This window comes from Anopheles ziemanni, chromosome X, assembly GCF_943734765.1.
Source record: "Anopheles ziemanni chromosome X, idAnoZiCoDA_A2_x.2, whole genome shotgun sequence".
NCBI classification, from domain to species: Eukaryota; Metazoa; Arthropoda; class Insecta; order Diptera; family Culicidae; genus Anopheles; species Anopheles ziemanni.
In genome coordinates this window covers 544586-567359 of record NC_080707.1, presented here as the reverse complement: position 1 = coordinate 567359, position 22774 = coordinate 544586, and the positions used below count along the sequence as shown (strand labels likewise).

At 48.5% G+C, this 22774-nt stretch overlaps 2 protein-coding genes across 3 annotated transcripts; both read left to right on the top strand.

Annotated features, from left to right (window-relative positions):
* The first annotated feature begins 727 nt into the window (after positions 1-727).
* On the top strand, positions 728-7534 carry LOC131291271 (transient receptor potential protein). Of its 2 annotated transcripts, none has more exons than XM_058320460.1 (15): positions 728-948; positions 1801-1945; positions 2287-2382; positions 2466-2608; positions 2815-3016; positions 3098-3271; positions 3342-3576; positions 3676-3828; positions 3906-4051; positions 4137-4697; positions 4799-4963; positions 5423-5645; positions 6239-6407; positions 6477-6840; positions 6917-7534. In XM_058320460.1, exons 1-15 carry the CDS (start codon positions 728-730, stop codon positions 7532-7534), a joined length of 3615 nt encoding a protein of 1204 aa, XP_058176443.1. The 2 variants fall into 2 exon arrangements, with proteins under 2 accessions (XP_058176443.1, XP_058176442.1); XM_058320459.1 differs by having other exon boundaries at positions 6908-7534.
* A 3673-nt stretch (positions 7535-11207) lies between these two features.
* Positions 11208-13862, top strand: LOC131290409 (cardio acceleratory peptide 2b). The gene is made up of 3 exons (XM_058319563.1): positions 11208-11280; positions 13300-13449; positions 13537-13862. The coding sequence occupies exons 1-3, from the start codon at positions 11208-11210 to the stop codon at positions 13860-13862; spliced, it is 549 nt and encodes a 182-aa protein (XP_058175546.1).
* The last annotated feature ends 8912 nt before the right edge of the window (positions 13863-22774 follow it).

The window sequence follows — 22774 nt, the reverse complement described above, 5'->3', positions numbered from 1 at the left end:
TACGGCGAAGCCCTGAGGACGCCAGGCCGGCCAGTTCGGCCATTTTCGACGGACAGCTCGACCCGAACGCAAGCTTGCTCCTCGCAACGTGCAGTGCAACGCAGCTCCAGCTTCGGTCCCGGTCCGACGACTGCTTCGACGCGGGCAGGAATCGATTCCCGTCGATGGACCATTTTCGGCTGAAGGCTTGAGCGAAGGCGGACTCTCCGGTTGAGTGCGGTGTGTGTGTGTGAAGTAGTCCATTTTAATTGAATTAAACGTGGCCAGGTGTTCCCACCGGTGCGCTGTCCCCGAACCACCTCCAGGCACGCCGAACGATCCCCAGGGGAGCCCCGAAAAAAAAGAACGGGCAAGTGACCGGTGGGAGTGTCCCCGACGCCGTGGCTTCCTGTGTGGGTGGAGAAGGCACGCCCGGAACCAGGCTCGGTCCACTCAGTCGACAGGCCGCAGTCGCGATGTAATTGCGTGGGGTGCGAGAGAGTGCCTAGGTAGTGTACTTGGTAGCCACAATGCAGGCCGGGCCAGTGCTTTAGTGCCATAGCCGTGTTATCAGATCAGAGTTACACACCGCAGCTGTCAACCCTATAATCGCGTGTGCCTCTGCCGGAGTGTGTGCGTGTGTGAGCGTGGCGTAGGGTACGCGTGTGGGGTGCGAGGAGAGAGGCTGCTCTTAGAAAGACCTAGGCCAATCCGAAGACCATCCGAAGATCAAGCAACAATCATCACGATGAAGAAGGCGACCGAGTCGCGCGAGAACCTCGTCAACTCGACCGTCTCGCTGGAGGATGGCAACGCGGAGCCGGGGATCGGTGACCATCCGTCGATGCGGCGCTCGCTCAAGAGCGCCGCCTCCGAGTTCGACCTCGACATCCAGGACATCGTGCTGACGAAGACCGAGAAGCGGTTCCTGCTGAGCGCCGAACGGGGTGATTGCGCAACGGTGCGAAGGTAACACAACCGCGGGGGGAATAATCCGCCTTAACAGCCTTCGCGGACGCGCACCCTTCCTTGGGCCAAGGCCAAGCGCTTAAGCGCTGACGTGCGAAATGCGGCACGTAAGCTGCACGTGGTTGACACAACCACATTAAGCTGACGATGATGCTCTAAATAGGCGCCTACCTCAAAAGCGACCACTTCACCTCGCGCCGGAATCACTATCAACTACCGACTTTCCAATCAAACACGCTGCGGCGAAGCGCCCAGGTCCGTCGTCAATCGATCAAAGGCGCGCTTTTTACAACAGGCTGACCGTGAGAGGTTCCGGTCCGCTTCATTTGATTTGCTTCGTGCGTTTCTAATTGAATTTACATTATCGACGGCATTGGTTTTGGACGATTCTAACCGGTATACACAACCCTCCGTGCTGGGGACCATTCCGTACTTTCATTCTTAACATACATTTCAAAACCAAACTGACAGGAAGCTAGCAAAAGAACCCGTACAAGTTTGCACCTTCCACGGTTTACCGACGGGATTCGCTGTCATTTTAAAATAAGTATTACGTAAGCCGTGTGTTAACCGCACCCGGGGTTGTGCGTTGGTATTTCCTCCACCGACAGCGGTATCTTTTACAGTGAAGGTTAAGGGTAATCGTGGGGACCGGAAACCCCCCCCGTTCATAAATGGTTAGGAAGCATGAACCGAAGGAAAATAATCCACCCCTGGTGCGTGCATTATTAGAAATACAATTTTGCCACGCGGGGGAATTGGAGGGGCTGGGCACGCTCGCGATGATGTAACCCCACCTGTCCACGCACTAATCCGTTTGCCATTCCCGGTTTGCCATTGGCCGATTCGCAGAATCATCCAGGAGAACAAGGAGACGCCGGAAGAGTTCGACATTAACTGCGTGGATCCGCTGAACCGCTCCGCCCTCATAGCGGCCATCGAGAACGAAAACATCGAGCTGATCAACCTGCTGCTGCGGGAGGGCATCAAAGTCAAGGTAGGGTGTGGAGGGAAGGGGGCCGGAGGACGGGGGGGTAACGGTACTGTTTTCCCGAGCCTTGGGCCGCGCAGCTAATCCCCCGGACGGCAGTCGAGTGTCGTTTGTGGTATTAACTAACGGCCCTGGTACGCCAGGTAAATCCTTTCGGTCGTCCGTGCATCTGCAATGGCGGATGGCGTAAGGGGGATGAATAATGGCGACGCTAGGAATTACTCATCGTCACCAGAGCCGTGGCGATAAGCGCCCGGCTTCCGAGGACGAACAAAAAAAACACACCACGAGCAAGTGAGATGTCGCCACCATTAACCCGGTTAACCCGGTTTCACCCGTTTCCGCAGGATGCACTGCTGCATGCCATCAAAGAGGAGTACGTCGAGGCTGTGGAAACGTTGCTGCTGTGGGAGGAGGAGAACCACGTGCCGGGCGATCCCTACGTAAGAAAATTTTGGCAAACCGCTGCATGAACGCCCTATTGAACGTTCACTCTTTTCTCTCATCCCACCCACCCTCGCCGCAGAGCTGGGAGGCAGTGGACCGGTCCTCGTCGTCCTTTACCGCCGACATCACCCCGCTGATACTGGCCGCCCACAAGAACAACTACGAAATCCTAAAAATCCTGCTTGACCGTGGAGCGACGCTGCCGATGCCGCACGATGTACGGTAAGTGGGTGATTAATGGGACACCGTTTCAGGCGCACGTCCCACGACGTGATCGGTCATTCGGTCGGCTCCCTGAAGTTGCCCCCGTGAGTTTAGGCAAATTAATCATGCCCACGCACATGCCCCCTTCTCCTTCTTTTGGGGTTTTCCCACACACACACACACACACACCCCTCTCGTTTTGCTCATTTTCCCCGGTTTCCCAGGTGCGGTTGCGATGAGTGTGTCACCTCTAGCGAGCAGGACTCCCTGCGCCACTCCCAGTCACGCATCAACGCCTACAAGGCGCTCTCGTCCAGCTCGCTGATAGCGCTCAGCTCGAAGGACCCAATCTCGACGGCGTTCCATCTGTCCTGGGAGCTGCGCCGCCTGAGCCGCATGGAGACGGAATTTCGCGCCGAGTACACGGTAGGCGGCAGTAGCGTTTCGCGTGCTCGTAAGCCCCTTTCTCTGACCTGGTCCCCTATATCCTCCCCTCGCCGAGGGTAGCAAATGCGGGCGGCGGTGCAGGAGTTCGCGACGGCGCTGCTGGACCACGCGCGCACCTCCAACGAGCTCGAGATCATGCTCAACTTCAGCCCGGGCGCGGTCGACAACTGGGAGCCCGGCGAGCGGCAAACGCTCGAGCGGCTCAAGCTGGCCCTGAATCACAAGCAGAAAATGGTACGGCACCAGCGGCAACCGCCCCTCAGGGGAAATCTATTGACTTTCCCCTTTCGCCCAACATGCGTAGTTCGTGGCCCACCCCAACGTGCAGCAGCTACTGGCGGCGATCTGGTACGAGGGGTTGCCCGGCTTCCGGCGCAAATCGTTCATCGGCCAGATCATGCAGGTGGCGAAGCTGGGCACCATGTTCCCGGTGTACAGCCTGATCTACATGATCGCACCGAACTCCGAGATGGGCCTGTTCATGAAGAAGCCGTTCGTGAAGTTCATCGTCCATTCGGCAAGTTACGCGTTCTTTCTAAGTATGAACATACTCTAAAAAAACCCCCCGCACCCTTCCTCTGTCACAAGTTCTGATCGCTGGTCCTTTCCCCCAAATTCTTCCCACCCGCGCGCGCCAGTGCTGCTTGGTGGTGCGTCCCAGCGCGTCGAGTACCTCGCCATCGAGTGGTTCGGCCCGGACTGGGCGCAGGATATCTTGGCCGAGTGGAAGCGAAAGGAGCGTGGCTCGCTGCCGGGAATGTTCGAGTGTCTGGTCATACTGTACATCATAAGTATGTCGAGCAGCGCGGTTGCAAGGTACAACAACTTCATGTGGCTTTTGTTTTGCTTCCCACCCTCCCACCAAAAGGTTTAATATGGCACGAGATGAAATCCCTGTGGAACGACGGTTTGATGGAGTACGTGTCCGATCTGTGGAACATTGTCGACTTTATCTCGAACACGTTCTACATAGTGTGGATGAGTTTGCGCTTCACGTCCTGGTACACGGTTTGGGTAGGTGTCGGAAGGGGAAGGCCCTGCCTAGGAGTGCGACTTTAATGTGACTCTTCATTCAATCATTCATTGAACGCACCGACAGCGCGACGCACGAGCTGGCCTGAACCCGTGGTACCCGCGCGAACAGTGGGATCCCTTCGACCCGATGCTGCTCTCCGAGGGTGCGTTCGCCGCCGGGATGATCTTCTCCTTCCTGAAGCTGGTGCACATCTTCTCCATCAACCCGCATCTCGGACCGCTGCAGGTGTCGCTCGGGCGCATGATCATCGACATCATCAAGTTCTTCTTCATCTACACGCTGGTGCTGTTCGCGTTCGGCTGCGGGCTGAACCAGCTGCTGTGGTACTACGCGGTGCTGGAGAAGAACAAGTGCTTCCACCTGCCGAGCGGCCTGCCGGACTTCGACAACAACGAGAAGGCGTGCGCCATCTGGCGCCGCTTCGCCAACCTCTTCGAGACGTCGCAGTCGCTGTTCTGGGCGTCGTTCGGCCTGGTCGACCTGATGGCGTTCGAGCTGAGCGGCATCAAGAGCTTCACGCGCTTCTGGGCGCTGCTCATGTTCGGCTCGTACAGTGTCATCAACATCATCGTGCTGCTCAACATGCTGATCGCCATGATGAGCAACTCGTACCAAATCATTTCGGTGCGTACGGCTCGGGAGAGCTCCTGCTTTGGGCCGGGGCCAGACCACAACCTACAACTCACCCCTTCCGTCGTTTCCGTTTCTCCCCCCTCCCCCCCCAGGAACGCTCCGACACCGAGTGGAAGTTCGCCCGCTCGCGGCTATGGATGAGCTACTTCGAGGACGGCGATACGCTACCGCCCCCGTTCAACCTGTTTCCGTCGATTAAAAACTTCACCAACCTATGCAAATGCTCCGGCGACAAGCGTTCCACGACCAGCATTATAGTAAGTTGTTTTTTTCTTTTTCACTGTTTATTGGAAAGCAAGGTAATTGAATTGTCCTTTTCCCCCTCGAGTGACTGGAAAATATCACAATATGCCACGCGTCGCGTCTGATAACATTTCAACTTTCATCCACATCCTTCGCTAGACAACTCCAGTGGGGAGGGGGCGGGGGGGATGGATAAAAATCTCCGGATGAAATTTCTGTTTCAGTTCCCCTCTCCAACGTTGCCTCGATGCCGATGGGTTGCAAGGGTTCCCGGAGGGTATTACAACTGCCCAGTCAAAGACATCACCAACCCACGACGTGTGAAGTTTTGCCGGTGGGGTGTTGCGTGTTGGTGACGTTTCAGCACACTGCCAAACCGCCGCCGGACTTGTTTGTTTGTGGAATAGTGCAAAAAACAAAAAAAACTAGGACTTACTATTGATTGAACCATTTTTTTCTTTTGCGGCCCACAGAAACGCAACCGGGAGAAGGCCCAGCGGCGGCACGAGAACGTGATGAAGCTGCTGGTGCGGCGCTACGTCACCGCCGAGCAGCGCAAGCGCGACGACTTTGGCATCACCGAGGACGACGTGATGGAGATCCGGCAGGACATCAGCACGCTCCGGTACGAGCTGATCGATATTCTGCACCAGAACGGCATGCGAACGCCCAACCTGAAGCCGAACGAGAATGCAAGTGAGAAGGCCGCATAAACATTCATTACAATCAACACTCAACTTTATATTTGAAAATTGATAGAAACTCAACTACGTTACAAACCAAAATTTTCCTCAATATTTTCCCAAGTTTTAACTGCCAAAAGCCTTAATTTCAAACCCATACTTCATGCGAAACCCATCTTTGCGAACTTTCCGGGAGAATCATTACGAATAGTATTTTCCATGAACGAAATTGACGAGCAGTTTAATTCATTTTTAAATTCATTTAATTATTGAGTCTCTTCAAAACTCGAACAAGTTCATTTGGGTGAAAAGTTTGTGCATTAGAAATACGTTTGGAGCTGGGGCAGAGCATTGGTTTTGCTAATTCTCCCGTTCTGCAAAATAATCTGCACACTGATCGCTTTAATATACGTTAGTGCAGCAGTATTTTATATTTTAACTGAACAAACCACAAACATGTGACGTTTGGGTGACCTTTTCTGCAAATCAAAACACAATTCATTCGCAAATTCATTACGCATTTGATGAGACAGCTGCAGCTGCTTAGTGTGCTTACCGTATGGATCCGCCACTGCATTTTACTTCCTTTCCTTCCCTCGTCACCAGTCGCCGGCAAGAAGGGACGCGTCATGGAGCGAAGAATACTGAAGGACTTCCAGATCGGGTTCGTTGAGGGCATTCTGCAGGATACGTTCAATGCCGCCACCGAGAAGCCGGCGGACGTGTTCAGCACGATAGCGAAGGCGATCGGCAACAAGTCGAGCACGAAGAAGAAGTACGTAGCGGGCGCGGGGTGTTACATGTGGGTGCCTTGGTTTTCTTACGTTTGCGTTAATCGCTGCAGGAAGCCGGAGGACTGGAATGCGCTGGTGCGCCGCAGCACGGTGGCCCGCGACCCCATCGGCAACTCGACCGAGGCCATCATGCGCCGCAGCCGGCAGAGCCTGCGCAAGCAGATCCTGGACAACTCGGAGAAGGGGCTGGAGATGGACACCGACCATCTGGTCGCGTACAACCCGAAGCTGTCGGAGGTGACGCCGGTGACGCGCGTCGCGTACGTCAAGTTCATGACGACCAAGCTGAAGAAGGACATGACGGATGTGGCGGCGGCCGGCGGCGTCGAGACGGCCGAGTTCGAGCACGAGCGCCGCAAGTCGTGGAAGCAGAGCTCCATCAAGAAGCTGGTCGATATGAAGGACAAGATAAGTGTAGGTATCTTTGGCGTGGCCCTTTTGCTAGAGGGGAGTATCTTACACGCAGTACGACGCTTCTCAGGGTTTGGAGGGAGCTGAAGGTGATGGTGCGGAGGGTAGCGAGCCGAAGGAGGTGGTGAGTGCTGAGGCATCCGTCACCGTCGAGGAACCGTCGCCGACGAACAGCGCCACGTCGGGCACCGTGGAAAGGGGCGCGCCGGCGACGGAGGAGTTGAGCAAGCTGGAGCGCATCCGAGTCCGAGTCCGATCGCCGATCATCGAAGATCCGAACGAGGAGCGCTCCGATACGCCCGCATCCGGATCCAGCCCGCCGGTACCGCCGCTGGACGACGCCATCCCCGAGCGTCCCGTGTCGCCCATTCCGCCCAACAGTCCTCCGCTGGAGCGCCACGAGGTTCCCGATCTTGCCCACGAGTCCCGCGAGCCAACTCCGGAGTCGGAGTCCCGCGAGTCCGGCTCGAAATCGCCGGAAGTGGCCGCCCGCCCCATGGATACGCTCTCGCCGACAGGTTCGACGAAATCGGGTGCGAATCTCACCGCTCCCCGCTCCCGCTCGCCGTCCAGCGCGAAGACTCCGGAGCGTCTCAGTCCTACCGCCGAGGACACCTCCACTTCCGCGCCGGCCGCTTCACCCTCAGCCCGCGGCAAGTCGAAGAGCACGGGCCGCACGCTTGGCGGATGGCTGTAAGGCTGCGTGTCGAGGTGTCCCCAAACCACCCTTCCCTCCTGCCTTCCCACCCTTTCGTCGCCAAGATACTAGCCAATCTACTCTATTGACAACAACAACAACATCGAGCATACTTACAGAGACTACCCACGAGTGTGTTGCTGCACCACGTTTTGTGTCGTTCCGCTTCATTGTGTCGCTAAGCGGCTCCTCTCCCCACTCGCTCCCTCTCCCCCTCACCCCGAACGTAACCAACCACGAACGAGGAAAGCCGCTTAGCTCGTTAATTAGTCGTAATTTGTTTGTTTTTGTACTCCGGATGGGCAATATGAAATAAATCGTATACTCCGAAACTCCGCCGAGAGCGCCGGACGCAATCCACAACGGTGACTCCTCTCCGCGCGCCCTTGCCCCGTCTCTCCATCCTCGGGTGCTATTGATTTTCTACCCCCGAAAAAAAAAATTAAAAACTCCCCATCAATATCTTGCCATCCAATTTTTGCGCCATATTTTTAGCGATATTTTAACCTCCCCCACCCACCCCAACGACGCGTTGGGAAGCCACAGGTATGAAGACCGCAGGATCGTACGCCCACGTACGCCGCGCAAGCCACGAAATGGTGATTTTGTTTGTCTTCTCTACCACCGCCCCTCCGAGGGTTTTAACAGCGGCCTTCGGGGCTGGGTTGTGTTCCTTCGGGTTAATTAATTACGCGAATATTTTTACCAGGAAGATAACCAACATAAACGCGCATATGGGATATCGCAAGTGCACTGGCAGTGTAATTGCGCACTTGCATTGCAGCATGTTCGAAAACGGTATTATTGCTTGCACGGCCCAACACTTCACGTCGCCTGAAATCATCATTTATTGATCAACTGGACACGGTTTATGAAAATGAAATCATTTCAAGTGTTTTTTTTCTTATCTAACATAATTGGAACATACTAAAACCCGTTTCATAACATTAACTCATGTTGTTTTCAAATGTTTTCAAGCCTTATTCTAATCGCTCCGGTTGCTAATTGCTTAGCTGCTGCTGATGAATTCGCTGAAGGGGGAAAATCCTTTTCCGTATCTTTAAACCGAATCACACAGAACAAACAAACATCTCGAAGCGTTTTACCGATCCAGCGAGGCGGAGGAAAGTGCATAAAATAATCCTCGTTTCTAGCCCCGTCGGCTTTGCGCTATCAATTACTCCGGATCGCCCCCCATATCTTGGCACGAACAAAAAAAAAATCCGAAAGGCTTGCAGGATTATTAAGAAGCGAGTAGTTTCTTCCAATTGCTGCCTTTTGCAGATTGAGGAGCAAACTAATCTAGCTTAAAGAACTCAAGGCTTCCCCTCCGGCTTAGCCTTGTGTTTTTTCTATTTCGATCGAAAAACTGGCAAAGAATTGGCGAACAGCTGCAAAACCCACCAGGGAAGCTCTGAGGCCGCAAGGACACGGGTGCCCGGTGCCTTAAAATAGCTGGCTTCGCCGCACGTGGCCGTCCAAGCCGGGGACGAGGTGCAGCCATGACCACCGGCTGGCAGCTGGCACTTTAAAAAAAAAACCCCTACCGGGGTGGCCCGGCGTTAAAAATGCAGCATCCGAACGAAAATTAATCGACGGGAATTTGTTTCAATTTAGCAGCCTTTCGGGCGGCGGCGGTGAAAAGATGGCGACCGGTTGCAATGGGGAAGGGAGGGGGGTAGCGTGGCGTTGGCCCTGGATCCCCGGGAGACCGGAATCTCGGGATTGAAGATGGGTGCTTTTATTAGCATTTGCCCTCCACCCCCTGCCCTGGGCCGCTGATTTGATGAGTCTCCGGGTTCACGTCATGCCGCGGCTGATGGTGTTGAAATTGCATCCAGTGGGATCCACTGTCGATAGGAAGCCCTTCCCCCTCCCCCCAGGAGGTCCAAGGAGGGAGAGGGAGAGAGTGTCCAACTAATGAAACAATCATTACCCGTGTATCCGAAAGGACACAAACCTACGTGTCGGCGTCGCTTAGGGGAACGATTATCGGGCCTGCTAATCCCGGTGGCCCAAAACCAAACGACAGTTCTAAGCGGTTGTTGGGCCGCCCGGCATGATTTGAGCCTTGCTTTCACACCCCCGTGTTTCCCCCTTTTCCCTTCCGTTGTAGCTCCTTCTCTCTCTCTCTCTCTCTCTGCTCCCCTCTCAGGTGCGTCACCAGTAAGACGCACGTCACCTGTCGGCTCGTTGCTGTTACCGAGACCATTACCGGGTGGTTCCACAGGTAAACTCCCCGTTCCGAAACAAGTTTGTTGCAACTGATAATCGCCCATCCCTCGCTATCGATACGGAAATCCCCCGTAACGTTTGTTTTCCCGCAAAAAAGTGGGGAATGGAAGCAGTGCCCAGCAATCCCGGCGAAAAGAGAGACCAAGAGCGCGTGATTACTGGAAAATTACACCTGTGGCTGAGAGTGTTGCAGCGATGGGGTGTTGCGCTTGACTGGGAGGGGTTCACATTTGCTATATTCTATTCATTCGTTAGATATTATAATGAGTTTGTTTAGTGTTCAGATGAAAACAAGGTAGGATTAAATGAAAATTTATTTGCAAATGTATTTTCTGAAAAGAAAAGTTACCTCGACTTATGTAACCTGCTTTTGTTTTTTCTAAGCTGACCATTTTCAATTTTACTATTTTTCTGCGATCATTTTCTTTCTGGATATTCTACTAAGAGTGTATAAAACTACCTTTGTATTTTTGACAACTACTTGAGTATTTTTGGCGTGGAGTTCGAAGTGAAACAAATTTGATAACGAAATCAAGTAAAATCTTGTTAACAAACATCTTAGGCTACTACATTATTCTTATTGTTATTGTTGAAGAAACAAATGAAAAACATGTGAGGGGAGAACGGGGAGAAATGTAAGACAAACCACTTACGTTTTCGAAACTTTCTAAACATAACACTGTATAAACTATATCGAGTCAATATTGTACAATTTCTAAATCCACAATCCACACATTTTAAATTATAAATGCAATTGATACCAATCGGTTCGGAATCTTGTATAGAATAATGAAGGAAAAAGGAAGAAACTAGAACTAGGATCGAGCACGGGTTCGGGTGGTTTTGCGAACACCACTGTATACGGTGGTGTTTCTACTCGAATGATGAATTCGGCTAACGGGAAGATCTTGAGATCCGCCGGACGCTGGAGAGAGAGTGATGCGTGGGGAGAGGCGAAGGGGATACCTGAAGGACATGCGCACCGGAGATGGTAAGCTGGCCAACGGTTCGCGTTCGCCTCCCCCTCTTCCCCCCTTCCTGGTGCACGGTATTCAAATTCGTCGGCTGAGCTTGCGCCCCTATAAAAGGCAGGCGGCCGGACATCCGCTCGACACAACACCGTGCACAGCCGAACTGTCCGAGTGACGACGAGCAGACTGTGAGACTGTCTGTCCTGTCCGTGAAGTGGGTGTCCCCGTGTGCAAGTCCGCGAGCGAGTGCATTTCCTTGCCACATTTTGGCCGCAGCCTCATCTTTCAACCCGTCAAGATCTTCCCAGCGCAACACAAAAGTTATTCGTGAGTGATTGAAGGGTGTCGCCAAGAGTAAAATAAAAACAAACAAAACACCCGAGCAGCCGAGCGTCGCTTTCCCACGCGTTTGCAGCCGTTGGAGGTGTTGTTTCGGTTGCCCAGATCTTTATCTTCCGATCGACGCCATGCTGGTGAAGATGCTGGTGTACGTGACGCTCGCCGTCGTCCTGCTGGCCGCACCGTTATGCCGCGCAGAAGGTGAGTTTTCCCCCGTGTCCAAACTCCGCAGCAGGTTGGGGGGTTTTTCTTCGGGTGGGGTGGTGGCCGTTATCCTCGTCGGTGTCTTTCGGTGGCCCGGTTTTAGATCGAATTCGGCCCCATAAATACGAGCTGCTGGCCGCACCGTGCGCTATAATATGGCACTGTTTACCCAACGTGCCGTTTCGGTTTTCGCAGCATATGGCCCCCGTATCGTCTTTTATCTACGATCGACGATTGGATGTAATCTGGAATCGCCACGCCGTGCTTGCAGTGCCAGTTTTCCACCGCGAGCATTAAAGGTGCTAAAGGCGCGCCGCAACTTTCAACGGTAATTTATCCCGCGAGAAGCTAAACGTACAACGAGTATTATTGATTAGTTTTTTTTTGAAAACACACCCAAGACAGTTTGTAGACGTTTAACACCACGTCGTTTCAAGTAGCTAAGTTGCCTTTGTCTATGGTGAATGCATCGTAGAACTTGCTGAAACTCATTTACCTCATGCTCTAAGGGAAGGGAGGGGGAGGTTAGTGCAGGCGGAGGACTCGGTTCCCATCAATTAATAGATAATTTTTGGAAAAACAGTTCGAATTTAAATGGGGCGAATCATTGGAAGGAGTTTTTTTTTCCCTCTAAATTTCTGTTTGTTTAATCCGGTCCATCCTTCGTCTCTTCGCCGTTGGATGAGAATGGAAATGGGAAAACGAGTTCATTAGCCATCGGAAAACACCCAGTGGGGCGCGCTCTCGGAACCGCCGAAGCCGTGGGTGGCATGGGGGGGTGCGGGGTGTTGGGGCCGGTGACGAAGAAAGGAAAACAATTATTCTAATCCCGCACCCGGCCCATGCAGCAGAAGTGCATCCGCACCGCCGGATAAGCAGGGTGGGGGCGGAAAAGGTGGGGGAGGGGGAAAATGCCAGCACGGATCCCGCGGCCTACGGGGAAAGCCGAGGCCGGCGGCTAACGAATGGGATGGCGGTAAATGAAAATGTCCTAAGCCGAGCCGCAGGCTAGGCGTTGGAGTTGGGGCACGAAAGGCCGGTGGAAAAGAGGTGGGAGGGAGGGGTGGGAGAAGGGTGCCGCAGGGCGCGAACCACGCGAACAAAGGCGCTGCGGGTGTGCGTAATGTCGTTATCAATTATCATTTCTTGGCATAACATCCTTGGGCATGTTTCGTGTTTTAGTTCTACGAAGGGGGCGGAGGGAGGGGAGGGGGGAGGGGGGGGGGAGGAAGGAACAGGCAACTGAGAGCGAATGTTGAAAGACATTTTTATCAACACCACCGTCTGTCAACAAATATTAATAAACGCCATCAAAGTGTAGTACCACCAATTTTCAAACAATCACTTGTCAACACACGGAAAACGAGTCCTGGAGCGTTTTCATTTGGTTGAATGCGCTACCTCTGCTTTGGAGGCATTTTCCCGTGGAGGGAGAGGGAGCGTAAGGGCGGAATAGGGGGCGAAGAAAACACAGATATGCAGCAAGATTGTGTGATATTTTACAAAAATGCATCACTTTTATGTAGAAATATTTTGTGTTTTAAATTGGAAAATAATTTAATTTTAATTTCTCACATTTTTGTTTTTTGTTTGTTGTCAAATACAATGTAATCAAACCACAATGCTTAGCTGATAACCCTGCACTGCTTTATCGCATTGGAGTTGGTGAGTAAATATGAGGCGAATTAAAAACATAGCACAGGAAACAACAAGCACAACATGTGGCTAGGAAAAACTTCTCGCTTGTTTGCTATTTCTTTCGGAATGGCATTGTGCAACAAAAGTGGAATGGAAATCGTATAGTGATTTGTTTGTATAACACTTACCAACCGTGGAGCTGTCCGGGGGCAGAAGATCATTTTCGGATGAGCTAGGGAATGGCTGGAGACGCATGAATAACGACGTTGTTTGCCTTTTCTTTGACACAGGGTTTGTTTATTGCAACTTTTACATTTGAAATCAAAACATCACAAGTTAATTTCCTTTCCTTTTTTTTCCCACTTATTCCAATTGCAGTCGAGTTCGATGTCGGTGCGCGTAGCAAGCGGGGCCCGACCGTGGGACTGTTCGCGTTTCCTCGCGTTGGACGCAGCGACCCGGAGTTGGCGTCCGTCGATTGGGATCCGACGGCAGTGCTGCCAGCGGTCGACCTGGCCGACGACTACGGTAAGGACAAAACCAGGGCACGGCATCGTCTCCAGCATGAGCGACCTTACTCCCAATCTCTGTTTCGCTCTCCCCCCCTCCCAGCAGAGGACTACCCCATCCAGGAGATCAAGCGCCAGGGGTTGGTGCCGTTCCCGCGCGTCGGCCGCTCCGGAGGTGGAGCCAAGTCGGAGCTGGGCGGAGCCGCGGCCCGCTACTGGTTGATGGCCCGGGCGCTCCAGCAGCAGCAGCGAGCCCTCCAGCAGCAGATGCTGAGCCAGCCGGGGCTCGTGAAGCGCGCCGGCGGCTCCGGGGCCAACAGTGGCATGTGGTTCGGACCGAGGCTGGGCAAGCGGAGCCGCTCGGGGACAGCCTCCCAGGTGGGCAGCGCCGAGCAGCAGCAGCAACAGTTGGCCAAAGGCGACCAGCTGTAAGCCCCTCTTCAGCCTCGGCGTTTCGTCTCACTCCCAGTCTGCTGGCTCCATAACGAGAAGGATGATTGGATGACGCAAGGTTCCCGCCCTATGTTTGCACCCCACTCCCATTGTTTCCACCCCGCGCGACCACCAACCAGAACGAACCTCTCGAAGGGAAAACTACGTTAGTGCAGAGTGCTGAAAGACTTTTGCGTGAAGAACGAAGGTAATGGTTAAAGATCGTGCGTGATCGAGCCACCATTTGTCAGTTCGTTAGGACGGAATGAATATGCGATGGTGAATTATGCGAGCGAAAGGTAAAGGATGTAGGCGTAACGACTGCAAATGGAAGGGTGAACACCTGGCGCAAACCGTATTTAGGGGAGCCGGAGAAACCTTCGAAGGCTGGAGGCAGCTGCCCGCAAGCTGCCTGGTTTCTCTCCGGCCCGCCCCCCCCGCCACCCCCTCGCACAGCTTCTCCCTTCGAATGGTTCCCGCACCAAAAGCATGGCCCATTTCGGTTCCCCTTCCTTCCCCCCCGTCTGATTAAAGGTAGATAAAACCAGGCTCCCCCACTCCTCTCTAGGCCGCCCCACTCTCTGTGTCGGCAGTTACGGTAGTTGTTAGTAGTGACTAGAAGAAAACAAAAAAACCAAACACATGGCGGTGAGCTGGGGCAAGACACACAGAAAAATTGAGACATTTATGGAAAATGAGCATAACAAAACAAACAAAAAAATGCATATATGTATGAAAAGAAACTAAACAAACAAACAATCCCATACTACAAACGATCGGACGCGCTAGCATGTAGAGTTGTTTCATCGTGAATCAAAGTTTGCTGTAAATAAAAACATAAGAAAAGAAGAAACATGTCGCTCTCAAGCCATTTATGGACTGTAGAAAAAATTAACGAAATCAACGAACGATCCGAAAATGATTCAACGGTAGAAGCATCCCTCTGAAAATGGTGCAGAACAACTTGACGATTTAAATAATCATTTTACAAAAAAAAAAACTACACAGAGATGACCTGAGTGATTATTTTTGCCGTACAGTACACTTTAGGAACTATTTGTTGTATAATTTTCACGTCGATAGCTGAACAAATAGTTACAAAACGCAAAATTAATAAAGCATGTTTTTTAAAAGCTCATCTATTTTGAACGAAAAAGGCGCTCGTTTTATAAATATATATGCTTAACATTAATCGTGAAATAATTATGTATTTAGCTATTAAAGCCATGCAATAATATTGTTATTAAAAAAATCACAAGTTTTTCTTTAAAAAATATTTATTGTGACTGTTTTTTTACAACGCTTTTGCCAATTAACGGTTATTTAAAATCGTCAAGTTTTGTTGTCTGCAAAAGTCGAAACTGGGCGCCTCCATGCATTACCAAACCCTAAACCATAGTTTTTAAACCAAGTTTATTAACTTTAGTAACAATATAAAAGTAAATATAAGTTTCATAATAATATAAAAATGTTCTTCTTACTGAAAATGTTGTCTTCCCGGACGAAAACGGGCAATTTTGCTAGTTCAAGAATAAATAAAAGGCCTTTAAAGAATAATAAATGAAATCTTTGTCGACTTCTTGTTGCATTATCCGAAAAGATGTTTATTTTTGGTAAGTAAAACAGCTTCAAAATATCTGAAAAAAATCCGCCCAAAGTTGACATTTCAGGTCGAAAAATTGGTCAAAAATGTTTGCTCCTGCTAGCATTTTATGCAAAATGATTAATTTAGGTAAGTTAAACAGTTTTCAATTATTCGAAAACATTGCAATTTTATCCGAAAACAGTAAAAAAAGCTTTAAATTATCCGAAAATATTGCATTTTATCCGAAAACAGTGAGTTAGGTAACTTATATTGCTTTCAATCCATCGCTTTTGGTAAAAATTTTGAAATTTTCATCCCCAAAAACCGGCCCAAAATTACCAGTTTATGCCGAAAAATCGATAAAAATTTTGCTTCTGCTACCTCCTGAAAATCCTGCGCTCCTGTTAAAAAAGTTGAAATTTTCATCCCCAAAAACCGGCCCAAAATGACCAGTTTATGCCGAAAAATCGATAAAAATTTTGCTCCTGCTACCTCCTGAAAATCCTGCGCTCCTGTTAAAAAAGTTGAAATTTTCATCCCCAAAAACCGGCCCAAAATGACCAGTTTATGCCGAAAAATCGATAAAAATTTTGCTCCTGCTACCTCCTGAAAATCCTGCGCTCCTGTTAAAAAAGTTGAAATTTTCATCCCCAAAAAACCGGCCCAAAATGACCAGTTTATGCCGAAAAATCGATAAAAATTTTGCTCCTGCTACCTCCTGAAAATCCTGCGCTCCTGTTAAAAAAGTTGAAATTTTCAGGTCGAAAATTTCTCGGGCCCGGTGGCAGTTTTTGGCCCAAAAACCGGCAAAAATCCGGCAAAAGTAACAGGAGCGAAGGATTACCAGTTTCGTAGGAGGTAACCCAAATTTTAAACCGGTTCGGCCGAACCGGTTGGCGGGAAACGGCCGAAGCGGTTGGCGGGAAACGGCCGAGCCGGTTGGCGGGAAACGGCCGAGCCGGTTGGCGGGAAACGGCCGAGCCGGTTGGCGGGAGCCGGTGACAGCTGGCGGGTGACAGCTGACGGGTGACAGCTGACGGTTGACAGCTGACGGGTGACAGCTGACGGGTGACAGGTGACAAGTGACAACTGTCAAATTGACAGATGACAGCTGTCAACTTGACAGCTGTCAAATGTCAATTTTGACAGCTGTCAAATTGGACAGGTACCAAATGTCAAATGTCAAATTTGACAGGTGTCAAATGTCAATTTTGACAGCTGTCAAATTTGACAGGTGTCAAATGTCAAATGTCAATTTTGACAGCTGTCAAATTTGACAGATGTCAAATGTCAATTTTGACAGCTGTCAAATTTGACAGGTGTCAAATGTCAAACGTCAATTTTGACAGCTGTCAAATTTGACAGGTGTCAAATGTCAAATGTCAATTTTGACAGCTGTCAAATTTGACAGGTGTCAAATGTCAAATGTCAAATTTTTGACAGCTGTCAAATTTGACAGGTGTCAAATGTCAAATTTTTGACAGGTGTAAATTTTTTTTTTTCTGGAGCACTTCCGGGAAAACTTGCATGCAAGTTTTAAGAAAGTGGGCAAAACTTGCATGCAAGTTGCATGCAATTTTCGCGAATTTTACACGTTAAAAAACACGAACAAAAATTTGCTTTTTTTTTGATGAAATTTTTTATTAAGGCAACTGAAAACTTCAATTTTCTTCCGAAAAATCTAATTTTTTCAGGATTTGCTGTGACTTTAATTATGGAGATAATGTCGTCAAAATTACATGAAAAATAAATCAAAGTGAGCGCTACACGCTAAAAATAAAGATTAACTTGATATGTTTATCCTTGTTTCTCTAATGTTTTTTTAACCCGTCAAGTTAAGGCAGCTGAAAAATTCAATTTTCTTCCGAAAAATCTAATTTTTTCAGGATTTACTGTGACTTTAATTATGGAGATAATGTCGTCAAAATTACATGAAAAATAAATCAAAGTGTGCGCTACACGCTAAAAATAAAGATTAACTTGATATGTTTATCCTTGTTTCTCTAATGTTTTTTTAACCCGTCAAGTTAAGGCAGCTGAAAAATTCAATTTTCTTCCGAAAAATCTAATTTTTTCAGGATTTACTGTGACTTTAATTATGGAGATAATGTCGTCAAAATTACATGAAAAATAAATCAAAGTGTGCGCTACACGCTAAAAATAAAGATTAACTTGATATGTTTATCCTTGTTTCTCTAATGTTTTTTTAACCCGTCAAGTTAAGGCAGCTGAAAAATTCAATTTTCTTCCGAAAAATCTATTTTTTTCAGGATTTACTGTGACTTTAATTATGGAGATAATGTCGTCAAAATTACATGAAAAATAAATCAAAGTGTGCGCTACAAGCTAAAAATAAAGATTAACTTGATATGTTTATCCTTGTTTCTCTAATGTTTTTTTAACCCGTCAAGTTAAGGCAGCTGAAAAATTCAATTTTCTTCCGAAAAATCTAATTTTTTCAGGATTTACTGTGACTTTAATTATGGAGATAATGTCGTCAAAATTACATGAAAAATAAATCAAAGTGTGCGCTACACGCTAAAAATAAAGATTAACTTGATATGTTTATCCTTGTTTCTCTAATGTTTTTTTAACCCGTCAAGTTGAGGCAGCTGAAAAATTCAATTTTCTTCCGAAAAATCTAATTTTTTCAGGATTTACTGTGACTTTAATTATGGAGATAATGTCGTCAAAATTACATGAAAAATAAATCAAAGTGTGCGCTACACGCTAAAAATAAAGATTAACTTGATATGTTTATCCTTGTTTCTCTAATGTTTTTTTAACCCGTCAAGTTAAGGCAGCTGAAAAATTCAATTTTCTTCCGAAAAATCTAATTTTTTCAGGATTTACTGTGACTTTAATTATGGAGATAATGTCGTCAAAATTACATGAAAAATAAATCAAAGTGTGCGCTACACGCTAAAAATAAAGATTAACTTGATATGTTTATCCTTGTTTCTCTAATGTTTTTTTAACCCGTCAAGTTAAGGCAGCTGAAAAATTCAATTTTCTTCCGAAAAATCTATTTTTTTCAGGATTTACTGTGACTTTAATTATGGAGATAATGTCGTCAAAATTACATGAAAAATAAATCAAAGTGTGCGCTACAAGCTAAAAATAAAGATTAACTTGATATGTTTATCCTTGTTTCTCTAATGTTTTTTTAACCCGTCAAGTTAAGGCAGCTGAAAAATTCAATTTTCTTCCGAAAAATCTAATTTTTTCAGGATTTACTGTGACTTTAATTATGGAGATAATGTCGTCAAAATTACATGAAAAATAAATCAAAGTGTGCGCTACAAGCTAAAAATAATGATTAACTTGATATGTTTATCCTTGTTTCTATAATGTTTTTTTATCCAAGTTTCCTGCCTCACCTTGTACTCGTTGATTTTCATAAGTGTGTTTTGATTTTCGCTTCAATTTCGAACCATTGTTAATTTTGTTAATTTTCCCGCAGTGAAATGTTTCATGCTTTCTTGTGGTTCATATTTACAGCAAACTTTAAATCACGACGAAATAATTCTACAATTGAAACATTAGCTGAAAATTTCACTAACTCTTTTCGGATAATTTAAAGCTATTTTCCTTACCTAAATAACTCTTTTCGGATAAAATCGAGCAGCTCATATTATTTTTAGCCTCATATATGTATACTACTACAAACATATCCGTACATATTAGCCTTACAACACACAGTAATTGTAGAACCGTGTCAGAAGTTATTTTTTATAAATGTTCGAAGTATTTTAAATGAAAAAGTCATTGATTTTGTAACGAAAGCGAACTGCAAACATAGCACTTATTTGTATTTGTGAGAGGAATTTATTCTCATTATTCTTTCAATGCCATGCTGATTCGTGGCCTTGCAGATACGATCACTTAAAATAAATTAATAAGTAAGTTGAGCTTTTTTCGCTGATTCCTTACACAATAACTTTTTCCAGTGCTGTTAACTTTTTCTGAATACTCTGCACACAAACTTGAGGAATAATTTGTTCAAATTTACTGCAAAAAATGTCACACAACCTGTACATTTTATACAATGTCACCGACAAGAAAAAGCTTCAACGCGTTATGCTTCATATGCACCAGCTAAGCATGACGTTTGGCAGACCGAAACTTCCTTAATCAGAAAGCGTAATGCAATGCAAAATAGAAGTTTAAAGAAAAGCTACATGTTCCTTCCAAAAAAGGATTAAATGGGCTTGTGAAGAGATGGAGTGTAATAAATTCCGGAACCGGAGGTAAAGTTGTGGAAACTCGAAGGAGTTGTTCACAAGCTCGGACGAAAAGAATTTTCCACCCTGTGTAGGTGTCACTGGCCTTCCATAACGTGTCCGACGTGTCCTTTTCTAGTCAGGAGCGTGCTATACAAACAAAGCTGTCCAGGCTAGAGGAGCTGAAAGACGAACCTCACTGACAGCATCCGGGTGAGTGCCCCTGCTATCGTTTCGTTCGATTTAAATTTGAATTTCAAAACATGCGCAGTGTGTCATAGCTCCCGAACGATACGCGAAACGGGCTGCTTCGGGTGGTGTTGAGCCGATCCTGAACAACGGCAGGATGGTCACCGGCAAGGACGTACGCGACCCTTAGGCCAGTAGGCAAGTTGCACTCGGCTGAGTGTGACGACAGAAAGGAAGCAGCGTACCGTTTTGCCATCCTGCGAGCCTTCCAACCGATCACGCGTCTGGCGAACAATGTTTGCTGAAGCCGCTCTCGGTCACTTTCCAGCCATTTCGAAATTATCCTGTTTTTCTGGAGGATTCCGTCTATGGCAGAAAACCTAAGTCGTGTTGACGCACATAGAAGTCTTCCCCTGGGATGAGGATATGAGCTTGTTATCGGGATGACGATAGTTACGTTTTCTACGTCACCGAACGCAACCTTACGCAACAGGTCGTGTCGTAAGTGTGCGAGCTCGTCAACTTAATCCAGCATGATTGCTAGTAGGAAGCGCCGGAACTGCTCTGGTCGTGGGAGAGGGGGTGGGGGAGAGCAACCGGCACCGGGGTTTGCTTTCGGATGGCTATCTTCTGCTCGCCGTTGGACGACTGGAAATCGGTGAGGATTAAAAGGACAAGAATGGGTTCACTTTATTTTTGGTTTGCGCTAAACAACCTAGACGAACGAATGAGAACGTGTTCCGCACGCACTGCCACTGCGTCCTGGGCGTCGACCCTAGAGCATAGACGAGCTGAATGTCCTATGCTAGTGTTAGAAAACAAAAAAAAAACGTGTGCCGTTTAAATGCTAGTTATGATTATTTCCATTGGTTTTATCCTTAAAACGTCGTTGTAATTTTGCTTAACATCTTAACGCTTAGCATACTTTTCTCTCCATTCGCCACCTCGCGCCTCCAGCTCCCGGCGACGGTTTCCAGAGAGAGAGAGAGGGAGCCGGAGATGGGGGAGTTTTTCGATTTTCTTAGCTAGTTTATCGGTTCCTCTGCCTTTTCCTCGACGATCGGCAAAATCGGACCAACGGAATTCGTACATTTTAACGTACATGAGACTTAACTGCTACACCGACGCACTCGGCTACGTTCCTCGACGGGGCTTCCGGGGCACACACCCTCGTGTGCTATCTATGGCAAATGCTGGAATGGGGAAGCGGCCTCTGCCACCTCGTGCCGGCATTTGCAGCAGGACGGGAACTTCAGCTTCGTCTTGACAAACCGTTTGGGACCATCCTTCGGGACGGTGAACACTTCGTACTCACCGTACACCTGCTCGCAGTACAGCTTACCACCCTTCGCTGCATTCACATTGCTGCAGGCGGCTTTCGGATTGCTGGTGGGAGAAGGAGCAAGCAAGAAAGGGCAGGTTAGTTTGGAGTCGGTATCTCGCAGACGAGTCGCGAAGAAACGTGCCTAAAATGCCTACGCAGCACATCCTCTTTACTCTTTACTTCTACCCTTTGGACAGTGATTTCATTCTCAGTTTGGAGTGAGACCTTTTGGACAGACGGAGAGGAACAGCGGACTTTGAGGATCTGCTGATTAAAGCAATGGTACATCTATGGATTTCTAAATGCCTAGCCTATTGTTCAAATGAGAAATGCAAAGCAATGCATAATATTATTTCTTCTCGTTCACCTCGTTCTAACAATTGCTCAAATCGGGCCCTACTTAAACCTATCTCAGCGCACCGGACTTACTCGCATTTCTCGTAGGTCACGGACTGGTAGTATTCCTTTACATTGACTATGTAGGCCTGGGTCGTCGGATCGTATACGGGATATTCGGGCTTCTGTGTCGAGCTGCACAGGTACGGGTCCGCCGGGCTGTCGATGCGCGTCACCAGCTCCTCGGTGTGCGGTTCCTTCTCGAAAAACTCTCCGTAAACGTCGGGCTTCGCCGCCAGGATGTGTCGTATCGTTTCGAACGGGTAGTCCTCCGGGTAGGAGTCGATTGCGAAATGGTCCCCGATCATGTCCCGGACATCGGTCTTCGTTTCGTTCACTGTCGATGCTGCGCCCAGAGACACCACAGGAGAGATAAAGAGAGACAGAGAGGGACAGAGGACATGGTTGGGTTACTGGCGGGTCTCGGATGATACTAAGTGACGCGACGCCTGGGCACAGACGAGCGCTCACCTCGGAGTACGAGGATGTCAGCGGTGGTTGGAGCATGCGAGACAACGAGGTCGTTGGGCGGGGTGGTAACTGGCGTCGGGGGGGTGGAATGGAACACAGCGTGAAGCTTACCATTTTCGTCACGATATACCCCCGGTATGTTGTAGTTATTCTTACTCGACTTGTCACCCTCGTCCTGCCAGCGAAAAATAAGAGAGAAAAATAGTAGTTAAGTCAGTTGACGGTTGACAGTTATCAGTGCCGGCCCGCTTGCTCTGCCTCCTGTGTACACTTACAATACGTGGCCCTAGCGGCAGGCCTTGCGTCGTTTCCTCCAAGGCTGACAGCACCTCGGGTAGCTTCTGGTCCCTGTCCAAGTCGTACCCGCTATTGACTTCATCTTCCCGCTGCTCGGTGCGACTCCGGATTAGTGGTTTGTAAGTCTGCGGGAAAGCAGATAGCTATTGTATAGCAGAAGAAGGGAGAGTGGCGGAGATAGCAAGAGAGAGAGGGTTAAAGGAAAATAGAAAAACAGAGGGTAGAAGCAGAATGAAAGAGGGCGAAAAAGAAAAAAATACACCATAACTTTATTACACCGCGACGACAAAGGAGGTAATCGCAATCGAGCAACACCGAACGAACTATTATTATTGGCTTTGAGTATATCGCCTTTAAGTGTGCGAGGCATGCGTAGTATCTGTCAAATCTAGCAAGTCTGGCAACCAATTGGGAACGTGCTTGAATG